Source organism: Vespa mandarinia, chromosome 1, assembly GCF_050613455.1.
Source record: "Vespa mandarinia isolate Hongniang chromosome 1, ASM5061345v1, whole genome shotgun sequence".
Lineage (NCBI taxonomy): Eukaryota > Metazoa > Arthropoda > Insecta > Hymenoptera > Vespidae > Vespa > Vespa mandarinia.
Window position 1 is genome coordinate 4,974,708 of NC_140810.1, and position 20,855 is coordinate 4,995,562.

General features: G+C 34.8%; 1 protein-coding gene across 4 annotated transcripts in view; it reads left to right on the forward strand.

Moving 5' to 3' along the window:
* The window catches only part of LOC118444948 (rap guanine nucleotide exchange factor 2), a 128,189-nt gene that overhangs the window by 27,967 nt on the left and 79,367 nt on the right, over positions 1-20,855 (forward strand). For 2 of the 4 annotated variants that reach the window (XM_035873762.2, XM_085662861.1), the window contains exons 3-4: positions 1,167-1,294; positions 2,499-2,582. In XM_035873762.2, coding sequence (XP_035729655.1) covers positions 1,167-1,294; positions 2,499-2,582 — 212 coding nt within the window. Of the gene's footprint in view, positions 1-1,166; positions 1,295-2,498; positions 2,583-6,636; positions 6,872-8,320; positions 9,096-20,855 lie in introns of those variants that run through there. The other 2 variants (XM_035873774.2, XM_035873773.2) reach the window with 2 other exon arrangements.

The window sequence follows — 20,855 nt, forward strand, 5'->3', positions numbered from 1 at the left end:
AATGTATCTTTGTATATGTGAAAAGTTGTTTGGCTGTCGTAAATGGAAAAAGTTTGATTTACTCACCGTGCGTGTAAGTACGTATCATTGATGGATCATTGGGAAGATCGTACACTCCTTTTTTTTTCTCTTCACCCCTTTTACATGTAATCCTATCGTTAATTAAAAAATTATGCTTTATGTTTTTTTTCTTTTTTTCTTCTTTCTTTCTTTATTTTTTTTTCTTTTTTTTTTTTTTTTTTTGAATCATTTTAATGCCTAATAGTATTTTTTACATCGTTATGATAGCGATCTAATCGAGCCAACAGACCGAAACAACGGCGAACTCATTCTCGAAGTGCATCGAAATGGCTTGTTAATTGTAAGTTTGATTAAGAAACGAGCACGAAATTATCAAGTCATAAATAATGCTTGTTAGAACGATCGAGATGTCGTAGAATAATTGATCGATATTTTTCGCACGCGATATTATCCATGTCTATTATGATTTGATCGATAAAACATATAGAGGATTATTGACGATATGTATCAATGAAAAATTCGACATCTTTTTTAATCTATTTATTAATTTATTTTAATTGAAAATTGATTACTTGATATACATGTTATAACGTTCATTAGAAAAGAAAGGGAATTTCTCTATTCAGATTATTATTGTACCAAATGTGTCTAATTTCGAACGGTCTTATAGTTGAATATTCCATGGTACATAAACTTAGGAAGCCTAAGCTACGGTAATCTCTGCGGGAGAGGTATTTCTTAAGTTTAGCAAGGATCTAACAATATTCTCCTCGAGTTCTCCTAATCGATGTTCTTGCCTAGAAGCAGACATTAGTACAGAATATATACTGAACTAGTACATTTAACTGAATTACTATGATATTAACTTAAAGCATGTATAATGTATTGATATTGCATTAAAAAAAAAAAAAAAAAAAAAAAAAATTAAGAAGAAGAGATATAGAAAAAAAAGAACGATTAACGAAAGTATAATGAACAAACGTGTCTTGAATTTCTCTTTTTCTTTTTTCTTTTTTTTTGTTTTTAAGAGAAAATTTTATAACGAAGTTGTGAGAATTGGATAACAAAGTGAAACACAATCGCGTTCATTTTCACGGAAAATATTTTATTGCATCTCTTTAACGTTATACTTTCTTTTGTCATAGGACTTGCAGATCATATATTATGGACTTCTGGGACTCGAAGCATTACGTCCATGCAGAGACTCTATTCTGCGTGGGCTTTGTAAAATTGTACGCTATGAGAGACATAATGCGAATCATGTCCTCTATTAGTAAGTATCTGATTAATTATGAACGTGTCATCTTTTTTACAATTCAAATTTTACACATTTTTTTTTCTTTTTTTTTTTTTTTTTTTTTTTTTTTTATATTTTTTTTTTAGTCTTACCAATATTTAAAGTTAGTCAAAGATATGAAGTATTAATTGAATGGATATCTGAAAAAAGAACATATGTTATATTTCATAAGATTTACAGGATTCATTGCTCAATAATAATAATCCAATAACGAGAAAGTAATTAATTAACTGCAAATACAAAATTGGATATAAAAAATGTTTATTTTTCATTAAAAAAATATTTACTCATTATTGGATTATTACTTATTATTCAAAGTGAAAGAAGGATGTATGTTACAACAGTTGTTTATTTAATTGTTTATTTAACGATGTTTTTACCTTTTTATATTTATAAAATGTAACATACGTCTTTTTCTTAGACACACCCATTCAGTCAGTCACATTTACTCCATTAAATCGTAAATTATTCAGTTTCTGATATATTCAATGGTTTAAGAATATTTCATTATCTGTAAAAGAAAAAGCAGAAAATACAGTAATGGAAACTATTTTACCGACGGTTGGTTTAAACAGTATTATTCTACTTTATCGACATAAGTCAATACGTTTACTCATAGTAAGGTAAAGTGGAAAGTTCAATCGCTAACGTGTAGATGTCTCTGAGGTACGATCGTTGACTATCATTATCGAAGATTAAAAGGATTAATTGTTTTTGATCGTTCGTTAACATTTCGTTCCTTTTTAATTATAAATCCATTGATAAAAATCATATGTTTAATAATTGTTATATTATAAAATGCGCGTAATTTAACTATAAGAGTACATTGAAGAAGGACATTGTAATTACCAGCACGAACTTATTAGCGCGGATAATCAATATTGCAATAGCATTCATGCTCTTTCCGGTTTAACGGAGGTGAAACTTCCGGTATGCGAATCAGAGCGAAAGGAAGGTTATGCAATTTGTATTCTTTCTCTATGGTCCCACCTATCGATGGTCTTCCGTTCTTTGAAGTTCTACTCGAAATAATTTTTAATAGATCTAGTAATTAAAGTTTGAAATATTCATCTTGGTAATAACATCGCTCAAGTTAGTTGCTCTTGCCGATTCAATATTTCCATTGTCTTAAATGTTTTTCTTCGTTTTGTTACGACATATTACTTTTGCATAATTTCAGCACCGGTGAATTGGCAACCAGCTGGTACATACTGCTCTCAGGTTCTGTGTTTATCGATGGATCCATGTACCTGCCCTGTTCCAGGTAAATTTTCATTTATATATCTGTAAACATTCTCTTTAAAATACTAGCAATAAGCGTTAAACATAGCAACGACTACCATTGAGAGATTCGTCATTCTAAATAATAGATTTAAAAATGTAATGAAAATATTTTCACATAAATATAATTTTATGAATTATAATCAAATTATCTTATCGAAATAATCTTAAAGTCATTTAAATACAATTGATATTGAAATAATTGATAAAATATATGGAATATATGGAATATATTTTTAATCAGTAAAATTAATATAATAGATAATGATAACTTATTATTACGAGAAGAAGGATATGAAAGAATTTCTAACCCTATGTCTTAAAGATATATCACGATTTATCCATCAATCTCATTGTCAAATTTATTTGCTGCGACAAGCGATGCTTTTCTTATATCCCATGCTATATGGCATTACTCCAATGCAATATTTCTTTTTGTTTTCAATATCATATAACGAATTCGTTTTACGCCAAGGAAATGCCGAGATAGAAATCGATCGTGGTGCGTATATCTACGACTTCGTGTATATACCGGGTGGGCTTACGAATGATATATATATATATATATATATATATATATATATATATATATATTATATGTGTATGTATGTGTACACAGAGTTTTATTATTTTATAAATTTAATAAATTTATTAAACGGCAATATGACAAACGATAGATAACATTTCCAAATGCAGTATGATTTATTCTTTCGTTAACGATTACTCACTTAGAAATTTAATAAATTTTCGATTTCTTATCTAAAATATTGCGATGATATCGATGGACGTATGACATTTTTTATGATTTAAGGTTCTCACGGTAACGTTTAAGTTTCCATCATAACAGACGTGTTCGAATGTGTTCCGCTTTTTTTTTTTGGGACACCGAGTACGTTACACACACACACATACACACACATACACACACATACACACATACACCAGAAGAACGCAGCCATAAATCGTCTCTACCAGGGTTACGGTCACAGTTTTCTCTCTCTCTCTCTCTCTCTCTCTCTCTCTCCCCTCCCCCCCCCTCTCTCTCTTTTCTCCTCTCTTCATGTCCCTCGAACCACGGAAATTCTCATTAATCGTATAACCTTGTTCTTACATGGAGCATGTCAGTAGCGTCGGTGGCAAAAGTAAGATTAAGTTAGATAATATTCGATACTAAAAGCAAAAAACGAAGAAAAAGAAAAGAAAAAGAAAGAAAAAAGGAAGAGGAAAAGAAAATAATTCATTCTGTCCCATCATTTATCTCATTTCTTCTTTTTCTTCTTTTTCTTCATCATCCTCTTCATAATCATCTTCTTCTTCGGGAAAAGAGCGGAAAATTTACGATAATTTAAAAATTAAATTTTTCCCACATTTGATATCTATATCTCCACATTGAACTTAAAACTCTGTATTCGTTGCGTAGCCATCTCGCACACAGGTGTTTCACGTATGGACTTTCTCCTCTACATGCTTTTCACCTCATAATATGAAACCTGTATATACGTCCTATTTATAATACACTTTTCTAGCGTAAAAATAGTCGCGCATTAACGTTACGGTTGCATAAACAACACTCCATCTCTTCTCTATAAGTATATCCTGAAAAAGTCAGAAGAGAGAAACGTTTCACAAAAGAAAAACATACGTCTATATACGTAGGTAGATACGTATATTCGTATCCACGGGTCTCTTTGTAGATACGTTCGCTTTTTCTTCTTTCGCGGCAATAAACCTTGGAATTTGTTCGTTTGAATAAAATATACACACACACACACACGCGCACGCACATACATACATATATATATATATATATATATATACATGTATAACTTATACTCAAGCATATACTTAACGCACGCACAGATGCAAATGCGACACACATTCATATACATACATACATATGCATACATGCATACATATATATATATATACATACATACATATGTAGATACTTACGTAGGGATAATGCATGGACGATATAAAATGTGTATAAGAAAAAGAAGAAGAAGAATAAGAATAAGAATAAGAATAAGAAGCCTACATTCAAATGCTGTATATACACGCTCAGTTATCAAAGAAAACTTCGTATACTATTTGCATTTTGACACTTGGTATTTTCTTCGAGCATCCTTTCGAACTTACGCGTGGTTTTATGGCGTCTTTCAATTTCTTCGCTTTTATAATCAAAGAAGAAAATTTCTATTTCTTAAGCAATCACGTTTTACATGACCATTTTCATCATTACGAAACATAGCATTGGAATCATGTTACGAGCTTTTAAACATTTCTAGAAAAAAAAAAAAAAGAAAAAAAAAAGAAGAAAAAAAATTCCCTTTATCTTTTTTTCTCGAAATTCCTATGGTGTATTTCAAATATAAAAATTTCTTGCCGAACATATGGGGCGTGGTTATGTGCAAATGTTCTCTCTCTCTCTCTCTCTCTCTCTCACTCTCTCTCTCTCTCTCTCTCTCCTTTTCGTTTCTTCATTTATATCTTTCTTCTTAGTCCTTTTTCTTCTTACTTTCATACGTTCCTCGCCCCATTTCATTATCTCTTTCTCTCTCTCTCTCTCTCTCTCTCTCTCTCTCTCTCTCTCTCTCTCTCTCTCTCTATCTCTATCTATCTCTATCTCTATCTTTATCTTTATCTCTGTCTCTATCTCTCTTTCTATTCTGTCAAGGATTTACGAACTGAACCGAGTACAGTGTCTCCCTTCTACCCCTCACGGTATAGCGCCAAAGAAGCGATTGTAGGAGAGTAGTAAGGGTGCGGGAAAGAGAGGGGTTAGATTTGCTAGAAAAAGATAGATAATGTTCTCTCTCTCTCTCTCTCTCTCTCTCTCTCACTTTATCTCTCTTTCTCTTTATCTCTCTCTTTCTCTTTCATGTATATCATCCCTTGACATTGGGGTAACAGAGAAAGAGACTATATGAGAAAGAAGGAAAGTAGATTGCACGTGTATATGTACTCGTTTGTGCGCATGCTCCTCGCAACGTTTGTACATTCATAGTGAATGCACGTGTGTATGTATATATATATATGTGTGTGTGTGTGTGTGTGTGTGTGTCGTGTATTTGTGTTTGTGTGTGTGTTGTGTGTTGTATGTATTGTGTGTATTGTGTACGTGCCTGCAGTCGTGAGAGAGAGAGAGAGCGCTCGCGCGTGTATTTATGTGTCTGTATAGGGTTAACGTTGGTGAGAACGAGCAAGAGCGAATGATACAACACGGTGAAAGAGAGGGACGTGATACCGTACAGTGCCGTATCTTTTTATACATACTTATTCCTTTAGACATGTAATCAGTAATATAATGGAATTCACGAATTTGTTTCGTTCATGTCGACGAAATTCTCGTGATAATAACGTGCCACGATTCATTATTACACGATAATTTTTATGAGTATTTTTATTCTTAATTAACGTTCTTTTTTTTTCTCTTTCTTTCATTTCTTTTATCTCTTTTTTTCTCTCTCTTGACTTTTAACGTTCACGGAATTTAATGATTTAATGTACGAGATAATATCGATATTTTCAATTGTACGAAATTGTAGATGGACGATATTATTTGAATTTTGTATTTCTCTTTCATTTTTTTTCGATTTTTTTTCGATTTTTTCTTTTTTTTTTTTTTTTTTTTATGGGGAGTTTATTAATCTCAATTTTCTCTCCTTACGAAATATTGATCAATTGATTTTAATGTAAAATACATTTGTCATTATTCGTTAAGTTTTTAGTATGATAAGTAGATATAAAAGAGAGAGTAGAAAAAACGAGTAGGTCATTTTATTTCTAAGGGGTGAAAAAATGACAAGGATAAGCGGGAAGTGTCATTCGGTGGGAATTACGAGCACTTACGGTGCACTCAACGAGTACGGAATGTCGCTTACCTTGAAAGGAGGGGCATGAGCGTTGCATGGTACAGCACTGCACCCGGTTGCAAGAGAGAGAGAGAGAGAGAGAGAGAGAGAGAAAGAAAGAGAAAGAGAGAGGAGGCCTCACCTACCAAGAGAGAGAGACTCCAGTCTTCTCGTGTATATCGAGGCGGTTGGTGAGCGTTGCGATTAATACGGACTGCACCCGCGGAATCGCATTCCAATCTCTCGATGTTTTTCGAACGTTGCCCTTGTCCCTTGGAAAAATTCGCGCCAGAATATCTTTATGTCGACTTTCTAACAACGATGTCACGAATCGATTCCATTCGATCGTCGTCATTCGTTAAAGGATTCAGCGATCAACCGTGTCAGTGAAATCTTTTGTAAAAGATTGCCAACGTATGTACGTCGAACTACCAAGGAGTGAATGAGATAGATAGAGAGATAAAGATAGAGAGAGAGAAAGAGAGAGAGAGAGAGAGAGAGAAAGAGAGAGAGAATTTATTTCTTTAAGGAACAAAAAGATAAGAGACAAATTTGATCCTTCTCAATTTTGCGGATAAGAGAAGAAAGTCTCTCCCTGGACCACTCGCGAGAATTCAGTATCGGATGCGAGCAATCTCGCGTCTCTCGTTGTCTCAGTGACGTAATTGTAGTCGGTGAATCGCCACTGTCGCTGGAGGCGGCGTTGCATAAAACGTACGTAATATCCACGACCGGTTTTCCGTGTTTTAGAAATAAACCCGAGAAGCACGGCCTTCTTTCTTTTTTTTCTTTCCATATTTCTAATTTTTCTATCATATTTCATCTCTCTTTACCTTATCCTTTTATCTATAATCTATATATATATATATCTATCTCTTTTTCTCTCTCTCTCTTTCTTTCCTTCTCTCTTTTTCCCTCTTTCTTTCTCTTTCTCTCTCTCTCTCTCTCTCTCTCTCTCTCTCTCTCTCTCTCTCTCTCTTTTTAACAATAAGCGTTGGGCAAGGAAAAAATTTTTATTCGGTGATGGAATGAAAAGTTATTCAAAAGCGCATCGACGTTTCTTCGACATTTTATATCTACTGTATCATCGATCAGTTTACCGATATATAAATATAATCGAGTTTGATCGAGGAGGAACGCTTCGGGGATATCGGATTATTTCGATTGATCGATCTATTTCGATCAGATCAATCGATCTATTGTCGATCGATCGTTCGACTTCTGGAGAAAACGAGGACGTACGTCATTGTAAAATTAGAAGACATTTGGAAGAGATCAAAATTCAATTGCCCCATATATTACTTCAGTTATTATTCATTCGAAAGTGGGATATTCACTTTTTAAACGACTTTAAGAGACGGTCTTCAACTGAATAAAATAAAAGAGTGAAAATACTTAAATGAATATTTCGGTGTTACTCCAAAAATATATATATATATATATGTATATATATACATATATACATGCATACGTATATAGTATTATCTAGATATCCTCGAGAAAATCGGAGCACGAAACGATCCGTTTTCTCTTTCTCTCTCGTTCTACCGGTGAAAAGAAGCGTGCAGATCTGCAGAGACTGAAACCCGTTTCGCGGTAGGAACCTTGTACGAGAGTTGCATACCGAAAGCGTGGGACCAGTGACCCGTGGTGCAAAGCACGAACACCACCTAGAATATCCGACTCGCATCTTTACTTTACGAGCTCTCAGATTTTCTCTCTTCTCTATCCATCCGATATTACATACATATACATACATATATATATATATATATACGTGTATAAAAATATATTATACATAATATATATAATATATTATATATATAAGTATATAGTATATATATATACATATATGTATACTCTCTAGCAAGTTTGGAATCAACGTAAGAGAAGCAAGGAGAACGTTCACGAGGGCGTAATTATAAGAACGTCGTTCTTGTATACGCTGGGAGACAACCAAGGAGAGCGCTAATGTCAGCGACAACAGATTTCTGCTCCATATAGGAACTTGCTTCGCCTACGAACGGAGTCTTACACGATAATTGCCGTTCGCTTTCACTCGGTCGGTGGAAGTTAGACGGTGTTTCTCCATATCTTTCTTTCTCTATCTCCCTCTCTCTTTTCTCTCTCTCTCTCTCTCTCTCTCTCTCTCTTTCTCTCTTTCTCTCTCTCTCTCTCTGTCTCCCTCCTTCACTCCTTCCCACCTTCTCTCTTTTTCTCGAAACGAAACGAAAAGTATCGTCGATAATACAACGGTTAATGAGGATCATAAGAAGGAGGATTAAAAGAGAAACGAAGAAAATCGAGAAGAGGTTAACATCGTTCCATGTCGTCCGTCAACGGTTTGTACATATACGGCCGATTAAAAAATACAAGATAATAGGAAGGATCGAGAAGATCGAAGAAAATCATCATCGATCGATTCATTCGCTTGGACGAATGATCGTTGCCTAAAAGGAAGAACCCTAGTTTCTGATTGGTTAGTTCGCGGATATCGCCGCTTTACGCGCCGTTCGCCGGGAGAGAATCTAAGAAGAGTAAATAAAAAGAAGAGGCGAGGAAAAAACCGGCAAACTGGATGCCACAGACGGTGCCTCCCCTCCTCCACCCCCGCCCGACATTACTGTCACCCAGGATGACCGGTGAGAATATTTTCGATTTATCTATCTCACTCTATGATAACATCTTTTTTTTTCTTTCTTTCTTTCTTTCTTTTTTTTTTTTATGTTCTTTATTTTTTTTTTTTTTTTTTTTTTCCTATCGATAATAATACACATGTATCTACATTCGTTGCTCTTATCGACGAATTTGATATTTTTCGTGCTTCTCGTTGAATTTATCAAGGTGAAAAGGAGAGTTTGGCGAAGCATGAGAGAACATTTTCGAATAGAAGAGATTAAAGTTTATCCGTGATAAGCGTCTTTCCGTAGGAAGATTGTGTAGAATGTATGTATCTACGTGTAGGTACTTGTGTATACATGTTAAACATACACACGTGTGTGTGTGTGTGTGTGTGTGTATGTACTGCGTATATAAGACTGGCATTATTCTGGATAGGAAGCATACGTACACATCTCGTTCTCTTTTGTCCAGCCAAAACGAAATGCAACGATCATTGACACAGTCCAATCTACCTTTAGGTAACGATCAATAATAGCGTTTTCGGACAGGTATTGTCTCTCTCTTGGGTGTCACGCGTGCGTGCACGTGACAAGTAACTGTCAATATCACGGATCACGTTTTACAAGCTTCCTGGGTAAACAAAACATGTATTGTATTGCGATAGACCCCTTACCCCCTCATTGTTATCCCCTTCCTTGTCCTCCTTTCATTAAAAAGAAATTTTTAAATGAAAATCTCAACCCGTTCTCGCAATACTCTTATTCGATTTAATCTTGTTCAGATACAGTATATGTATTTCTAAATATTTCATTGCCATTGTCAAAATGTATATTTGATTTTTCTTTCTTTATTCTTTTTCCTTGTTGTGATAAATATTTGAACATATGGGGAATATTAATTCTCTATCAATGATCGTTTTATTACGTTTTGCGCAAAACGGATCATCGATATTCCGTTAGGTTAACGAGCGCATTTCGTTTTATATATTTCTTCCGGTCTGGCTTGGAAAAATAAAGATCGAAATCGTACGTGGGTGTAAATCTATACCTATCCCGCATAGATAAGTATCAACGAGTCCAACCATCAATGACGCTCCATCTATAGAATCGATTAATTTCCTTCGTGACGTAATCTTCGTTTTAGCGAAAATTTTTGTATTTTTTTTCCCTATTTTTTTCTTTTTCTTTTTTTTTTCTTTTATTGATCAACGTTAAAACCGTCTGATATTCTTTCTCTTTCAACCCCCTCCCCACACCGTTCCCTTTCCTCTAACCCATCTCATTCTCCTTTCTTTTATCAAAATTTTTATCATCTCGAGCTGATCGATTTTCACGAAAGTGCGCTAATTCGAACGTCGAAGGGATCGACCTTGAACTTTCTAAATACTAATTCCATACATAGAAAAGTCGATCTCACCCTTGGCATACTTTATTTTTTTTATTTTTTTTATTTTTTTTATTTTTTTTTTTTTTTTTTTTTTATACAAAGTCGTACGGAGGGAAAAAAATAAAATAGAAAATAAATATATTAGATTATAGGGTGTTAAGTTTCTTTAAGAAAATATTCATATCTTCTCCTCGACATAAAGTTTTTAGATCGTAGGAAAATATTCTTTGGAACGATCCCTTTTTTTGTATCTTTTACGTGGGTTGCTTCTTCGTTAATCGATCAATAAGGAATATTTATTTTCCATTTTTAATACGTCAACACGTGATTCTGTACGATAACATTATCGAAAAAAATTATATAAATTTACGGGCTTTGGTATCGTCTAATAATAGGATCTGCATTATTGGTTGGTACGTATACCCTGTAGACACGAATTACCATGCGAATACGAGGAGGGTTGTCGAAAGACCCTTGTTTGTCGACAACGCGTGCACTTCCGCACCCTACCAACCTCTAACTAAATTAAATGCTCCGCATCCTATTCCACCGGGGGGGTTGAAACGAGAACTGAACCGTGCCACAAGCGTTCCTTATATCTTCTGTTCGTTTTAGCTTCCCAAATTATTCGTTCGCTCTTTACTAACTCGAACCTCGTTGAATTTCGATATTAATCGATGGTAACATATTTTATTATTGTTAATATAATAAATATTTCTATTTGTACCGATCGTACGAAAACAAAATATGAAGGAAGAACGATGACGGAAAGAGAGAGAGAGAGATAGAGACAGATAATAATTTATTATTTTTTTTTTCAACAGAAATAATTCATTATTTTTAATAGAGAGTATAATGAATCATAATATATAACAATATTAAGTTTCTATTATGCTAATTATATAAAATTAACGAGTTATTAATTAATTTATATTTAATTATCAAAATATACATAGGTATGTGTATGTGTGTGTGTGTGTGTGTGTGTATTAAATAATATAATGTTTTACAACAAACGTATGTAACATATATACGTATTCATCAATATTATAGATATTTTATATTATACAAATATTTACTATTCTCTTTAAAAATATAAACGACGATAGAGAAAACTCGTTGTTGTTGTCGAGGATGATCGAATGGACATCTTTAGAAAGGTGCATCTCGGTCAACATTTCGTCCCACCTAGCGGACGAAGTGTACGTTTCTCGCATACGACTCAAACCCGTCGTACCAGCCAAGGCTATCGAGGTGCATTCCGTAGGCAGTCTTGAGGGAACGATTTCTTCTAAGGTTCTAATTTTCGAGTTCCAATCGGTTTACCATGAAGCTACTAGTTCCTGGTAATTTTACTTTGGTTACGATTTTATATCATTTTCTTTTCTACTTGTTGTTTTCTCATTAATATGCTACTACTACTACTACTATTACTATTACTATACTACTACTACTATTACTATTACTATACTACTACTACTACTACTATTACTATTACTATACTACTACTACTATTACTATTACTATACTACTACTACTACTACTATTACTATTACTATACTACTACTACTATTACTATTACTATACTACTACTACTACTACTATTACTATTACTATACTACTACTACTACTATTACTATTACTATTACTATACTACGACTACTACTACTATTACTATTACTATACTACTACTACTACTACTATTACTATTACTATTACTATTACTATTACTATTACTACTACTATTACTACTACTATTACTACTGCTACTAGACGGTTATGAATTATTATTTATAATGTTTGCGATACTTCAGTACCTGTAAGCCCGTTAGAATAATAAAATTATTTTATTCTCTTAGTAACTCGTTAGACATTTGTAAAATATCGAATTTTCTTCTTTGTAAAAAGGATAATCGTTTTTATCTCAAACGTTTTTTGATACAAAAGGTCATATAATTAATTACAAATCTAACGGTTATTCGAAGAATTTTAACGTCTTATCAAAAAGTCTCGTATCCTTTTTTTTATTATATTTTTTTTCCTTCCTTCCTTTTTTTCGATCTTCCTATCATCTTTCACGAAGAAAATAGAAAAAGTAAGAACGTTCGATATCAGAACTTTTGTGAACCATTGCCAAGTAGCTTGGATCAGATTCGTATAATTCAAGGTCAAGGGTGATTCTTTCCCACGCATATAGCTCGGTACAAACTCGCTTTCAACGAACGACTTTACGCGAATGCGAATTCTCTCTTGTCGTTTCATATACGGAATACAAAGAGCACATATATATATATATATATCTCTCTCTCTCTCTCTATCTATCTCTATCTCTCTAATTCTCTTTCTCTCTTTCTCTTTCTCTCTCTGTGTAATTAATGTTCTGATAACTTAGTTCTTTTATGAATTCTATATATTAATTGTAGAACAATTAATCAGTCGTAGAACTTTAATGTCATGAATAAGAAGAACGGACGATTAACATTTCAACGTTGACATATCTATTTATATATATATATATATATATATATATATATATAGAGAGAGAGAGAGAGAGAGAGAGAGAGAGATGCAATTGTAATGGCTTTAATTTCTCTTAATTAGCTTCGGCGGAAATAAGCTATTTTGCAGATCGTTATATATATATATATATATATATATATATATATATATATAAATAGATAGATAATGCATAGATCACAAAGTATATGTGTGTGTATATAAATATATACGTTTAAACACAATGATACATTACATCCTTCATTCACGTTCAATATTTTCCTTTAGCTTTCTTCGTAGCAGGTTACGAACGTATTTATGTACATAATTCTCTACTTGTCTCCGTTTCTGTCTCTCTCTCTCTCTCTTTCTCTCTTTTTTTTTTTTTTTTTTCATAGTACCTATAAAAAAGAAATTCCCAAGTGAAAGTTTCACGATAATTTAATTTCCCAGAGATCGGGATCTTTTCGATTGTAGAATTTATTTAATCGGAAAGTCTGGTTAGAATAGTTGGGAAGATCGTAAATATACCCGGTGTCGAAGAAATACGTTTCTTGGATAAACATCGTTTCTTTCTTTTCCTCTTTCTCTCTCTCTCTCTCTCTCTCTCTCTCTCTCTCTCTCTCTCTCTCTCTTCTGTTTTCTTTCTTTTCCTATGGGTATTGTCGAGGTAGAGGCACGTGTCAGGATTAGCGTACGTCCAATTCGATTCTCCCGCTTCAATGAAAGGACACTGGAGAAGAACAAATAGGAAAAAAAGAAAGAAAAAAAGAGAGAGAAAGAGAGAAAGAGAGAGAGAGAGAGAGAGAAAATGACGGTTAAAAGAGAAATAAAGAGAACAAACATTCTTAGGGAAGGAGTCTTTCGTTTGTCCTCGTTGTTTCCGGACACGATCGTGTATGGTTTTAGGTATGTGGGTGCTTGTATTACTTATTACCTTCCCTTTTGTACCCTTTCGAGGGGTTAGTACCAGAAGGCCCTTGGTTTTGTCAAATTCGATGAAATGTTTACGCTCTTATACCGTGGGAGGGAAAGAGGGTGAGTAAAAGGGAAGTACCATACCGGAGTTAACCCTCTTTCTCGTAACTTCGAAATCTTTTGTCTCTAGTTTTGCCTCGTGCCCTTATTTCCCCCAGTAAATATTTGCGATATTTCTCGTAAGAATGAGAAGGTAACGGGGAAAGGGAAAATAACGTTTCTTAACTTCTTACAATTGTATTTAACGAGGCACGATTTGTCTATAACGATTTATTGAAAACTTTTGAGAAATAGGAACAACTTAATTGATGGCTAATAATATTTTCTTAACTCAAACTTTTATTATATATTATATTCCGATTATTTAAGAAATTCTATGTACATATATATATATATATATATATATATATATATATATATATATATGTATATATGTAAGCATGTCTAATAATAATTTGCAATTCGAATATTCAAGTATGTAAACAAGTATTCGTTTAACGTAAGCATTATAGTATTACATGCGTTGTAAGTGAATAGTAGATATATCGATCGATCTAAATCCAACGATATTGATTGATCATCTGTGCGTGTAGGTACTATATATATCTAAAAAAAAAAAAGAAGAAAAATGAACGTTTAAAGGAGTATGGCATTTACTCGACCCTTTTCCTATATCTTTCAACGCCTTTGAATCATAGCGCTATGCGACGATATCGAATTAAATGGCCGTGAATTTCTCTTTAAGGTCACCCAGTTAATAGCGGCATAAAACTCGACGTTTCTCGAGGGCTAAGACCTCTTTCTCTATCTGTTTGTCTTTCTCTCTTGCTCTATTTCTCTCTCTCTTTCTCTCTCTCTCTATCTATCTATCTTTCTCTTTCTATGCTTCTCTTTCTCTCACTTTATCTCTTTGTTTTACTTTCAGCAAGATCGATAAAGCATTGTCGTTCCTTCAAAAAGCAGGAATTGCACTCTCTTAATTTTTCAAACGACTTAAATTTCATGGAAGAGAATTCTGTCGCTTATTCTCTCTCTTTCTCTCTCTCTCTCTCTTTCTTTTTTTATTTTTTATTTTTTTTTTCGCTAGTAGGGAGGTAAATTCAACGATTCGATGGAAAAGCAGGCTGAGAAAAGTTTCCCTGAACGGTTGAAACGAAAAGTTTTTTAATATACGCGTTCAGGATATCACTTCGAAGCTCGATATTTCCTTTTCTATTTCCATCTCTCTCTATCTTTCTCTCTTTCTCATTTTCTTTCTCTATCTATCTATCTATCTATCTCTTTATCTCTTTATCTTTTCTACTTCTTTTTGTACATTTCTTTCTGTACATTTTTACCCACTTTCGAGATCCTTTTATTTCTTTTCCTTTTCCCCCTCTCCCCTTCCATCTCTTACTCATCTTCCACCTTCTCTTTCTTCCCCTACCCTTATCCACCTCCTCCAGCTCCTCTTCTTCTTCCTTTCCGTCTTATATTTCTTCCCGTCCATAAGTCCTTTCAAAGGCCTCGAACTGGCAAACTTTGTAACTCGTTCGCGAATCGTTAAGCGCCCGAACTTTGGAAAATTTTTGAAAGGAACCTTTTAACGAGGGTTCCTCCTCCCCCAGGCCTCCTTTTTACCGTGACGCTAATGACCGTTAAAAGGAAGGAAGGAAGTAAGTCAAAAGAAAATAATAAGGAAGAATGGAAAAATTTAATAAGAATGACGAAAGGGAGGTAGTCCTCGATTCTCAATGAATCGAATTTTAATTCGATACCACAAGTGAACGAATTAATTAATTATTCCTTTATTTACTGTTTTACGTAACGTTGCCTGGTTTCACTCGATCTCCTTTCATCTCTTTTTCTTTCTATCTAATATCCGAGCAAAATACGTACGCATGTCTGTGTTGCTGTTGCTGCTGCATACGCACACGCACACGCACAGATGTTCCTCGAGTAAATAAGTATTTACGTACGTATACATTTACACACTTATGTACAATGTACCATGTATTTCCTGAGGTCATTAGAGAACGGTGAAAGCTTTGAATTTCGTGTGTGAGATAGCTCAGTTCGTTTCGTTCTCGCATAGACTAGTTACATACATATTTCATACTGAAGACTTTTCTTTTTTCCTTTTTTCATTTTCCTTTTTCTTTTTTTTTTCTTTTTTTTTTTCGTAATGTCACGATGATAACAGTAGCCATATACAAGTATATATATATCAGTCTACATCTAAAACTATATCTAATAGATTTTCTTCACAAAGAAAACTTTTTTATCGGTACTTTTCTTACGCGTACTTAAGAGAAAGAGAAAGAGAGAGAAAAAGAGACAGAAAGAGAGAGAGAGAGAGAGAAGAGAGAGGAAGGTTTTACTACTAGACGCAGGCGCGCTTAAAATCCGTATAAAGGGCGTACTTTAGCTTGGGTATATACGGTAACGAAGTTTACGAGAACTCGTAAGTTCTCGAAGACCTCCTAGTTTCTCGGCAACTCTTGTGGCTCCCATCTTTCTTTTCTCTTTCTTTCTCTCTCTCTCTCTCTCTCTCTCTCTTTTTCTCTGGCGTACATCTCCGACAACCGACAACGACAGCATTGTGCACGGTACAAAGCAAAAGTGCAGCGAGGTGCAGCGGAACGGCCGATTGGCTACGGCGCTCTATCGTCGAGGTTTTATAGTGCATGCGTTATATCTCGCTCGCTCTCCACGCTTACACATGCATTTACCTACATATATATATATACATACGTACTATATATATATATATGTAGGTGAGTTGTATTCCATCGTGTAAGTATAAACACATATATAGGTATATAAATATGTGTTTGGAAGATACGCGTATGTATATGATACGTTTATGTGAATATATGCGTGCAAGCAAAGCCGGCTATCTCGTCGCACAATCGTTGCAGTTGGCTTTTACCTACTAACGCCGAAGTCCGCCAAGTCCCATCGTAGACGAGAAGCCGGGACTTGCATTAGCATCGAGCGTGCGTCGTCCAAAGTGTCACGCTTTTCCCCTTCCTCCCTCCCTCCCTCCCACCCTCCCTCTCTCTCTCTCTCTCTCTCTCTCTCTCTCTCTTTGTCTATTTTTTTTCTTCTCTATCTACTCTTCTATCTTCCTTTCTCTTACAGAAAGTCCGATCGCCTTTCGTCGTGTCTTCTATCTCGATTCTTTTTTCTTACTCTTTTTTCTCTGTTTTTCTTTTTTTTCTTTTTTTTTTCACGGAGACGAATACGCGATTCCCTCATTTCTCTCTTTCGCGTAGGTCGGTCGTACGAGTACGCGATTTAACTTCAGGAAAGTAGGATGGATGAACATACGTAAATCTATATATATATATATATATATATGCGTCTGTCTGTATGTGCGTATGTGTGTGTGTATGTGTGTGTACGCCTAGATTAGTGTATGTAACTGTGCACCTGTGTGTCTCTTGTTCACGCGATTCCTCGCGCGGAAATATGTAAGTACGTGCACGCGAGCCTGAATCCACCGTTGGTAGGAGTTGCTAGGCCTAATTTTATTCACCGTTAAGTTCCTTCGTATTCTCTCTCTCTCTCTCTCTCTCTCTCTCTCTCTCTCTCTCTCTCTCTCTCTCTTTTTATCAGCTATACTTTCCTCTCGCCGTTCAGCTTGCGCGACTATCGTTCTCGTTTTAACACGCGCTACGTCCTATCCGCGTCGGTTGTTACTTCGTGCGAAAAATCTCGTGACAGATACAGAAGGGGCAGAGAGAGAGACAGAGAGAGAGAAAGAGAGAGAGAGAGGAGGGGGTTGGGCGGGGGAAGGAGAGAGGAGGGAGAGGGAAGAGGGCGAGAGATTGTAAAACGTCGATTAACTTTTTCATCGATAGTTTATTAACGCTTCGCCGAGATTCTCTCGCTTGGACGGTAAGATTATATGCGCTTAGAGTGGGCCAAATAAAGTGTTACAAGTTGTTTTCACCGGGATCATTAGAACTGACGATTGAAATTTTTTCTTTCCCCTTTTTTTTTCTTTTCTTTTTCTCTTTTCTTTTCATATTTTCTTCATTTTTTTCCCCCGTTTTTTTTCTACTTTTTTTCTTTCTTTCTTTCTCTTTTTTTTTTTTTTTTTTCCTCTTAAGCTAAACGAGACACATCGGTATTGGCTATTTTATGATCGAAATAGTAATTTAGTGTATACCGGTGAGAAAAGCGAAAGCTTTTTTTAGCGAAAGATTTTTATTTTTATTCTTTCGAGAGTACTCAAAGAATGATAAAAAGATTTGTGTATTGTTCCATTAAGAGAATTCATTCGAAAGTCTTCAAACTTTTTCTTTTTTATCCATTAAATAGTTAGCTCTCTTTCTCCCTCTCTCTCTCTCTCTCTCTCTCTCCTTCTCTCTTTTTTTTTCTCCCCTCTATTTGTCTCTTTTATCATTAGTCTTTTATTCAATTAATATTATTAAAATAAAAAGGGATCTAATCCATTTATCAACATTAATACCAGCGAAAATATATTCCGTTTTATCATTCGCCCATCTTTTATCCCATAAATATCGGATGATATTATCAGCAATACGTTTTTATTTTATCGGAAAGAAAAAAAAACCGAGTTATTCGAATTTAAAAAACGTTGAAGTCGATATATAAAAAAAGAAAAAGAAAAAAAAAACAAAACGTTCTATAACATTTTGTATCAATAGAACGAGTCCGATTTTTTCTTCGTTCGTTACATTTTTTTTTTCCTCTCCCTTCTCGGTTTTCGCGTGAGAAACTCAAGTTAACTTCGTTACGATACTTATTTACAAAGAAAATCGTAGAGCTATCGTAAGAGAAATAATAATTATTAAGGCTTATGTCTTGTGAAAGGAGTAAAGAAAAAGTAAAGATAAATGGTATGCGAAAGAAAGAAATAAAGAAGGAAAGAAGGATTTCTTTTAACGACGTTTGGTCGTTCAAATTCTTACGACAAAACAAGTCGCTTTAACATTCCTTCCTACCTTTCATTCGTTCATCGTGAATCGTTTACTAACGGAATCCACCTAGGAAAGCACGAAAAAGCGTACATTTACCATATTTACGAGCGATGCCGAAGGGAGATGTCTCTAGAGTAAAGTGAAGTAGAATCGAAACAAGCAACTATTGCTACTATCGTACGGCACAAGAACCGACATTGGCTATACGTTCGTAATGTTATTGTTGTTGTTGTTGTTGTTGTTGTTGTTGTTATTTTTCTCTTTCTTTTTCACATTTTTCCTTTTTTTTCATCCCCTTCCTTCTTCTTTTTTCCTTCTACAATGAAAAAAAAAAAAAAAAAAAAAAATATAGAAGAAGAAACGTTAAACGAGAGGAACAGTTAAATGGGAGAACTTTTCTTCGGGCTTTACGAAAGCTCTTTGTTTCTTTCGTATGAAAGAGAAAAGGAAACAAAGGAGAAGAAAAGGCGTGGGAGTGAGAAGAATAAAAGAGAAGAGAAGGAGGTGTGTAAGAAGGAGAATGAAAAAAAGAGAGAGGAATAGAAAAAGAAAAAGAATAATAATAATAATAAAAGAAAGAAGAAGAGAGCGATGACGGGGAAAAATATGGATGAGTGAATGGCTAGGGTGGGGGGGGAGGATGCTAGTAGATAAAAAAAAAATGTCAACATAATCGCAGTCGGATAGATTTCGTTCTAAAGGCCTCTTTTTCGTTTTGCGAAATGTATGTCAAGTCCGAGTAATCTTGAAGCGACGCGTTCCACTTTCGATAGGGGCAGGGGGAGGGGACTAGGAGAGAAGGAAAGGAGAAAGAGCCCTTCGTTGGTATCCATTCGAGAAATTCTTCACTTTGAACACGTTTCTCGCGTGGTCAATGGATTCGCTCGTACTGGCCCTAACGATTCTTATCTGACGCTTCTTTGAATCCTTTTTTCTTTTTTTCTTCGTTGAAAAATTGTGAAAGTTTATTGTTCGGTTTATCTCGTCTTGAACAAGAACGAAATGGATTCGATTCTCTTGCACCTGGGTGGTCCTTTTTTAATCATTTCTTAGCGTGTTTCCTTCGTCCTTCTTTTTTCTTTTTTTTTTTTTTTTTTTTTTTTTACGAAAGAATCGATCTCCCATGTAAGTAGTTACGTTATAGGTACAATATGTTATAGGGGTTAACGTGTGAGAGGTGGGGTGGAGGGTGGAGAATAAGGAGATGGGGAGTTACTTTGTCCGTCCTCTTCCCCTTCTTAGGATTCCCCCCCCCCCCTCCGCCACTCGTGTGGATGTACACGGTCTATTAAAGGAGCCTGAGAAGAAGCAAGTCGTGTTCCGCGAGGAAGCCGCGGGCTAGAAAGTTGCCGTTGCCGTTGCTGTTGCTGCTGTTCTTACTGCTCGTCGACCATCGACTTTATTGCGTTTGTCGACTGGTACATATTTTTCGTTCTGTTAGATTCGAGCTCGTTTCAAACGGCATTTACGTAGTTACTTACTTATTTACTTACTTTACTCAGGATCGTGATCATGATCGAGGACTGCATGGATTAGACCGCGATTTATCAATCTTCCTCTCTTCTCATTCTCCGCTTATTTCCGGTGAAAAAGCTTTCAGGAAAATGCTTTTCTTCTTTTGTTCGATGGAATCATCATCATTACCTGTACTCGACCGTTTCCTCTTTCTTCTTTTTTTTTTTTTTTTTTTTTTTTTTCTTGGAATGAGAGGGATTTGATTATAGATTTTGTTCGGTTCGTAGATGTCGAAACGCATTTTCCAACCGCAAAATGACTCTTTTTCGTTCGTATAAGAAAATAATTTTTCTATGGTAGGATCGGATAGATCATTCGATAATAAAACGACATTAACGAGAAATTATCCGTGCATAAGATGTATTTTCTTTTTTACTTTGTTTCCTTTTTTCTTTTTCTTTTTCTTGTTCTTTTCTCAATAGCGTTTAACGACGCGAAACGATCGAAGCATCGTGAAATACTGCGAGATATTAT